The sequence below is a fragment of the Cnephaeus nilssonii genome, assembly GCF_951640355.1.
Source record: "Cnephaeus nilssonii genome assembly, chromosome: 24".
Classification (NCBI taxonomy): domain Eukaryota; kingdom Metazoa; phylum Chordata; class Mammalia; order Chiroptera; family Vespertilionidae; genus Cnephaeus; species Cnephaeus nilssonii.
In genome coordinates, this window is record NC_137095.1 from 4408963 (window position 1) to 4417059 (window position 8097).

The window sequence follows — 8097 nt, forward strand, 5'->3', positions numbered from 1 at the left end:
GTTCGATTCCGGTCAAGGGCACATGCCCGGGTTGCAGGCTCGATCCCCAGTGGGGGGCGTGCAGGAGGCAGCTGATCCATGATTCTCTCTCATCATTAATGTTTTTCTCTCTCTCTCCCTCTCCCTTCTTCTCTGGAATCAATAACAAGATATTCAGCCCTGGACGGTGTGGCTCAGTGGATAGAGCGTCGGCCTGCGGACTGAAGGGTCCCAGGTTCGATTCCGGTCAAGGGCATGTACCTTGGTTGCGGGCACATCCCCAGTAGGGGGTGTGCAGGAGGCAGCTGATGGATGTTTCTAACTCTCTCTCCCTCTCCCTTCCTCCCTGTAAAAAAATCAGTAAAATATGTTTTTTTAAAAAGATACTCAAAACAAAACAACAGAAGCTCGGGCTTTGCAGTCAGGCAGCCGGGGTTCACCTGCGGGCTCTGTAACTGTGGACAAGGGCCGTGAACATCTCTGGGCCTCAGTGTTGTCATCTCGAACATGGGCCAACAGGGATAACCTCCCAGGGCTGTTGGGATGACGAAGGCAGGTGCCGTGTGTCAAACATGCCCTCCGGCGCCGGGCACACAGTAGGGCTGGGCACACAGTAGGTGCTCAATAAATTGTGTTTCCTGGGACCAGGTATGTTGGGTCTGGTTTTTGAAGCGCTCTGCTAACAAGATATACCCATCTAAGCCCGCACTCACGCCCCATCGGGGCTGAAGGGCACATAGAGTTTGGGCGCAGGTGACTTTTTATTTTTTATGTTTTTAAAATATATTTTATTGATTTTTTACAGAGAGGAAGGGAGAGGGGGAGAGAGTTAGAAACATCGACCAGCTGCCTCCTGCACCCCCCCCCCCCACCTGGGGATGTGCCTGCAACCAAGGTACATGCCCTTGACGGGAATCGAACCCGGGACCCTTCAGTCCACAGGCCGGGGCTCTATCCACTGGGCCACACCGGCCAGGGCCGGAGGTGGCTTTTTAAAACTAACAAAGAATGTGCACGTGGACCCCTGGTCCACGCTGCAGTCAGAAGCGGGATGCTCTGATTGACAGGTGTGGCCCGCAGCACGTGCCCTGCACATGCCTCCGCCATGAGTCTGCTCACGTGACCGGGAGAGAGGGGGCGAGCCTTTCCCGCCCTCACGCTGCCCCACTCTGATCTCGCGAGACCCTGAGACCTCACGAGACGGCTCGCGGCCGCACCTGGTCCGGCTGCGTGCGCCTCGCCGCCGCTCCAGCCGCCACCAATGCTGTGGGGATTGCGGGCGCCTGTGACCGGGGTCCCACCCGCTCCCTTCGGGCGCGTCCTGCCGGGACACAGCCCCCGAGGGTCTGCTCCGAGCCCCTCACACAGAGCGGCCCTGCGCCCCTCAGGCCTCGGTCCCTCACTGGCCCTGAGTTGCCTCAGTCGAGGCCGCGTGCCAGCTCGTGCGTGGACGGCCTGCATCCGCGTGAGGAACCCCCCCCCCCCCCCCCCGCATCGGTGAGTGAGCGCAGGGAGGAAGGTACCTGGAGGGCGCCGCGCGGAGGGGAGCAGCGGGGAGGCGGCTTGAGGTGAAGGTGTGGGGAGCGGGAACTTGGTCCGCCAGGGCTGGGGGCGGGGCCAGGCGTGTGGGGCGGGGCCTAGGCCGAGTGGGGGGCGGAACCAGGTGTGTGGGCGGGGCCTAGGCCGAGTGGGGGCGGAACCAGGCTGTGGGGCGGGGCCTAGGTCGAGTGGGGCGGGGCCAGGGCCGAGTGGGAGCGGGGCGCTCCGGCCCTGCTTCCGGTTTTGCTTCCTTTCCAAGGGCTGTGGTAGCCTCTGGTGGTTCGATGCCTGGAGGGTTACCGGATGGGACACGGGAGCGCCTGAATGGGCGGCTGGGTTGGGGGGACAGCTCCCAGCACGTGGTCATTGCTGAGAGGGACCCCCGAGACCCCCTCCCTTGGGAGCACTTTGATCACAAGGCTCGAGGCTTCCTAGTAATGGGACCCACAGGGCCCAGCGCAGGTGTGGCCCCGGTGGCCCCCCAATGTAGTCACACCCGTGTGAGGATTTAGGTGGGGCGGGGACCTGGCATTTCTTGCCCCAGTTAAGGTAAAATGAACCAAGCTGTGCAATGCAACCTGATTTCAGCTCAAGCAGCCTTTGGGGGTGGGTTGGGGAGAGGGGCACCCCACATGGTTAATCCTGGGGACCACAGGCCTTCGGGGCTGGCGTTTCCACGCTGTGTTGCTCTAAGCTCAACCTCTTCCCCTACATTGGGGTTGGCCTTTTCCTCAGTGGCCTAGAGGCTGGATGTGCGGGGTCAGAAAGCCAGAGAATGGCCCTAGCTGGTGTGGCTCAGTGGATAGAGCGTCAGCCTGCAGACTGAAGTGTCCCAGGTTCGATTCCTGTCAAGGGCACATGCTTGTGTTGCGGGCTCGGTCCCCAGTAGGGGGCGTGCAGGAGGCAGACGATCCATGATTCTTTCTCATCATTGATGTTTCTATCTCTCCCTCTCCCTTCCTCTCTGAGATCAACAAAAATCCTATCATGGATAATAAAAGCCTAATATGCTAAGTGTCCAGTCGTCCAATCGGCCAGTCAACCAATCAAAGCATAATATGCTAATGATACGCTAAGGCCACTCAACCGCTCACTGTGACATGCACTGACCACCAGGGGGCATATGCTCCAACTGGTAGTTTAGCTTGCTGCTGGGGTCGGGCTGATTGGGACTGAGCAAGATGGGCTGGACATGCCCTGGAGCCCTCCCTTGGTCCCTCCCTGGCTGGCCAACCACCGGCATCCCTCCCCGGCCGATTGTGCACCGGTGGGGTCTCTTGGCCTGACCTGTGCCCTCTGGCAATCTGGGACCCCTCAGGGGATGTCGGAGAGCCAGTTTCGGCCTGATCTCACAGGCCAGGCTGAGGGACCCCACTCGTGCACGAATTCGTGCACTGGGCCTCTAGTGTGTGTGTGTGCGTGTGTGTGTGTGTGTGTGTGTGTGTGTGTGTAAAACCCGGAGCATACATCTCAGCCACTGCCACCCTCCTCTGTAAACCAGGCACACTCACACACAGCCTTAGGGCGGCTGTCGATCAGAATCCACCAGGGAACCTGTCCTGTGTCCTGTGATGAGGGCCTGGAGTGACTACTTCCTGCCTCAGGGAAAGGCACCCACTGGGTGCACACACAGGAGGCACTATGGGTCCCCCAGCTTCCAGAACCCACAGCACTGCCCACGCTCTGGCTGAGGAAGCTGTCTGTGTCCCCTCTGTCCAACATGAATCAGGGACAGCCTGGGGTCCACATGTGACCCCTCTGGTTGGGGGTGAGGGGAGTGCCGGGGGTCCCCTCCCTGCTAGAAGCTGGGGCTGGAAGGTTTTTTCAGGGGGCTGGCAGTGAGGGTGAGAAAAGCCAGTTTGGGGTAACTCCATGCCAAAGGCAGGGCAAGGGATACCAAGGGTCAACCAGTAGGAAAGCTGAACCCAAACTCTTAAGTTCAGGGGCCTGTGCCTCCAGTATGTGGCTATAGGGCTCAGAGGAGAGGGGGGTCAGCACTGAGTGAACAGGGCCCAGGCCAGGGAGGGGCCTTGCAGCCGCCAGTGGGCACCAGGGCCTGGCCGTGCCAGTCTGGCTCCATGAGGCCTGGGGGTCTCAGACCTGAGCCCAGTTGACCCTTAAGACATAAAATGCAGAATTAGCATGAGATACACCAGCAAGTTCAGTTCAACAAGCATTTCCTGCGCACCTACTGTGCGCTCCATCCCTGACCCACTTCCTGCGCACCTACTGTGTGCTCCATCCCTGACCCATTTCCTGCGCACCTACTACGTGCTCCATCCCTGACCCACTTCCTGCGCACCTACTACGTGCTCCATCCCTGACCCACTCCTCCCATTGGGGTGGCTCCCAGCCACGGTTTGGTTTCTGTTCCTTCAGGAACTGTCCATGGCCCTTCGGGGTAGAAGCTGCCTGTTTACACCTGGATAAAAACCACATCTTGCTAACACCACGTCTTCACCAGATCCTAGCCAGTCCAGTCACATGGTCAGCCTCTTGAAGGCCTCCTGGTGTGGGTGCTAGGCCACGTGCCGGCAGGTTTGGAGCCAAAGGCTTCCTGGGGGCCCCAAGGCAAGGCAAACGCAGCCGGGCATCGGGCCAGGGCTCTGGGCGGTGTGTGTGTGTGTGTGTGGGGGGGGGGGGCGCATGGGGCACCCAGGCCCAGGAGAAACATGGAGCCGCTCACGGCTAGGGTCATCCATTTCACTCCAAGATTGAGAAGGGAACAAGCTGTACGTCTTTGTAGACACACACAGGCAAAAGGAGCCGGATCTTCAGAGACAAGGTGGCTCTGATGGGCATTTGCACCTGAGCTGGGGGCGCCAGGCCATCGCCCACTCTTCCGCCCCCGTTCTGTCCCCGTGCCGCCCGGCGCCCTCCCTGAACACGCCGAACCTCTGACTGGTGGGGTTCTGAGGAGAGGGCTCTGAACATGTGTGCGGACCCTCAGCGGGTTCTGCGCTCCTGCTCCTCCCAGAATCCTCTGCTGGCCGGAGCCAGGGCCTGAGCCCCGAACTGGATGGTTTGGAGTCAGCAGAGGACCTATCTCATCTTCAGGAATTCTTAGACCTGGGGTGGGATCCAGGGCTGCCACTGATGCCCCCTGTGACGCTGGGTAACTCCCTCCGCTCTCTGGCTGCAGTCCCTCTCTGCGAAACGGGAAGGAGGCCTGGCCGGCATGGCTCCGTGGCTCCGCGGCTGAGCGTCATCCTAGGAACCAGGAGGTCACGGTTCGATTCCTGGTCAGGGCACATGCTCGGGTGGCGGGCTCGATCCCCAGTAGGGGGCGTGCAGGAGGCAGCTGATCCATGATTCTCATCATTGGTGTTTCTATCTCCCTCTCCCTTCCTCTCTGAAGTTAATTAAAAATATCTATAATAATCTATAATAATAATAATAAAAGCATAATATGCTAATTAGACCAGACAGCCGAACAACCTTCCGGACGTCCTTCCGGACAACCTTCTGGACGAAGCTGGGGCTGCGAGGGCCGAGCCCCTTGCACGAATTTCATGCACCGGGCCTCTAGTCTATATATAAAAAAATGGGAAGGTATGGTGTGTCTGAGGTTCCTTCCAGCATGTACATTTTGTGCTTGGCCTTTATTCCCTGTCCAGGAGGATATAATTCAGACCCAACTGAGATGGATCTAGATCCAGCTAAAATGCGTCACGAGCGTATGGTCATACGTGTTATTTAATTGTATTCACAACCCCCCCCCCCAGAATGCTAGGTGTGGTGACCCCCATTTTGTGGATTACAAATGGAGGCTCAGAGAGGTTGAGTGTGTTCCCTGAGGTCACACAGCCAGGCAGTGGCAGAGCTGAGCAGCAGACTCAGGCCTGCTCCTGGCTTCCTAGGGGCTGAGCCCCACCGGACCTTAGCCTCCAACGCCCTCTCTCCCTGCCTCCCAGGGAGCTCAGCTCGGGCTCTGAGCAGGGGCTGAGGGCAGAAGTGGGTTCCCGCTGGGGCGGCCGGCCACCAGTGTTTCTTAGAGGTGGGGGGCTTTGGCTGGCAAGGGGTGGCGATGTTCTGGAAGGCTCGGAGGCTGCGGGAGGGGCAGGTCATGGAGAGCCGAGAGCAAGCCTCTCTGGCCGGGCCTGGGTCTGGCTCTCCCCTGGGGGGCCTCTAGACCCTAGTGCGCTGCGCTCTGCTCTGGAAGCAGGGAGCCCCTACCGACCCCATTCCCCAGCCCCCCCTCAAATATTCCTGTCCCCATCCCCTAGGCCCCCCCCCCCCCCAGGCTGAGGGCAGGGGAGGGAGAGGCAGCGTCAGCAATGCTTTTATTTCGGCCAGTCCAGCCCCGCTCTGCCCCCACCCCGTCTGTATGGAGCAAGGGCTTCGGAGAGTTGCTGGCAACACTGAGGCAGCCCCAGCTCCTGGTATGACCTGGGCAAGTGGTGTCCTGGGGGGCGGGGGGGGGGGGGCATGTGCTCACTGGGTAGTGACCGGCCTGCGGGGCTCCTGGGATAACTCGGACCCCTTCCCGCGCCACATGTCGGGGTCCATCCCGGAGGCAGGAGGGCGCGCCCAGCGCCTTTGGAGAGGCATCGAGCTTAAAACTGCTCTCCCCGTCTGGTGGTGCCCGCTCGGGCCTGCAGGTGCTCCTCCCTCCCTCCACACCGAGGGCGCACCCCCAACCCCCACCGGCCCAAGCCCCGCAGATCCAGGCCAGGCCCTTAGCCTGGCAGCTCAGCAAACGCGCGAGCGCAGCCCTGGAGCCGGGACTGCGGCGGTGGCGGCCACTGGTGGCGGCCGCGGAGGTGGAGACGCAGGGGGGGGGGGGGGCGCGGGGAGGAGGGCGCCCACTTGTCCCGCCCGCGGCCTCCGCCGCCGCAGCCCCGGCCCCCCGCGTCAGTGGGGCGCTTGGACCCCCTCGCTGTGTTGCTGGGGCAGGACCGGCTGGGAGACCGTCACCACGCGATGGCGCCCAACCGACCCCTGCGGGCTGCAACCCCGAACTTGGCAGAGCCCGCGAAGGCGCCCCCGCTCCCGGCTGGCTGCGGGGAGGCAGGGACGCGGCGCTCCGTGCATCCATCTCTCCCTTCCCCGCCACCGCGCGGGAGCGGCGCTCCCAGGTCCGGGCAGACAGTCAGGCTCTCCGGGGCGCAGGGGTGGCAGTGGGGGTGGCGAGCACCATTTTGGGCTGGATGTGGGTTCACATTCCTCCTCGCCGTCAGGCCCCCGGACTCCATCTCCCTCACAGCTCCCCGTCGCCATCCCCCGGTCCTGCCTCCCACAGAAGTGGCGGGTGAAGGGCAGCCGCACCCCCTGCCCGCTCCGCGCCAGGGGCACTGAGTACCGGGACCAAAGTTTGGGTTCTGCGGGCCGGCGGAAGGCCCTGAGCACCCCCCTCACCCCTCCCCCCCGCCCGCGCTGGTAGGTCAGGTGCGGCTCGGCCTCACCTGTTTCTCCGGCGGCTCCTTGGCGGAGAGCGCGGGCTTGGGGGAGGGCGCGCGGTCGCAGGCGCAGCCCTCCAGCAGGTAGAGCCCGGAGGGCCTGGTGCTGGAGTCGCTCTCGAAGTAGAAGAGCAGGTTGTGCAGCAGCGCGAACCACTTGGTTTGCCATTTTGTGTTGTCCGCGCTCCGCTTGCTCAGGTAGCCCTTGCGCGTGCCGTCCTTGCGCGCCAGCAGCCCCAGGGACGCGACGTGGCCATCGTTGAGCCGGATCCCCTTCTGCATGGTGCTCGGAGACCAGCCAGACCCCACGCGCTCACATCTTCCCCGCGCAGCCCCTGGTCCGTGCCCGCGGCGCGCTGCCTCTCCCTGGCGCTCGCTGGCTCCTTCTCACGCTCCCCTCCCCCGCCCCCCCCAAATGTCTACACTCCGGGATCTGGCGCCGAGCCACTGCCGCTGCAATCCAGAGGTACCATTCCGCTCCACAGGGCCCCGGGGCCCCGGAGATGCCGCGCGACCCTGCCCCCTGGCACCCGGGAGACGGAGGGAGCGGGGAGCTGCGCTGCGCGCTGGCGAGGGGCAGGCGGAGTCATGTGACGCGCGATCCCTCGAAGCGCCCGTTTCAGCGGCGCGGACAGGGACACACGCACGCAGCCCGCGAGGCGCAGAGCCACGCAGGCTGTACCTTGGCGCCTCCTCCCTCTCCCGGACACACTCGCACCAACGCAAACCCTGCGCACCCCGCCCTCGGCCTCCCTCCCCCCCTCCGGGGCTTAAAAAGCAAATCGGATCCATTTTGGTTAACCTAGCGGCACCCCCCCCCCCCCCCCGAAGGCTCGCCGTCCCAGAGCCGGCGTTCTCTTGACCCTTTGCTCCTATTCCCCAGAGGCTCCCCCCCCACCCCACCCCCGTGTGTGGCTCTGCTCCCAGGTGGATGGAGGAAGGTGCATGGCAGGTGCAGTTAAAGTGCCTTCACTGTTAGTCTTGGCGTGATCGCTGGGCTGGTCACATCCAGGTCGGCATCCAGCCCGCTCCGGCGGCTTCCCCAGCGGCATAAGGACCGTACAGGGGGGCGAGGCGGGAAGGGGGGGGCGCGTGCCTTTATTTTGGGTGTTGCCACCATGACCGGCGCCCCCCAGCGCCCCGAGGTCTGGCTGGCTCTGCGCTGCGGGGAGTTTTCTGC

General features: G+C 62.9%; 1 protein-coding gene across 1 annotated transcript in view; it reads right to left on the reverse strand.

Annotated features, from left to right (window-relative positions):
• RASGRF1 (Ras protein specific guanine nucleotide releasing factor 1) overlaps window positions 1-7214 on the reverse strand; it is a 58644-nt gene extending 51430 nt beyond the window's left edge. Inside the window, 1 exon segment of the mRNA XM_079764054.1 lies at window positions 6924-7214. Coding sequence (XP_079620180.1) covers window positions 6924-7199 — 276 coding nt within the window. The 5' untranslated portion in view covers window positions 7200-7214.
• Between the last annotated feature and the right edge of the window lie 883 nt (window positions 7215-8097).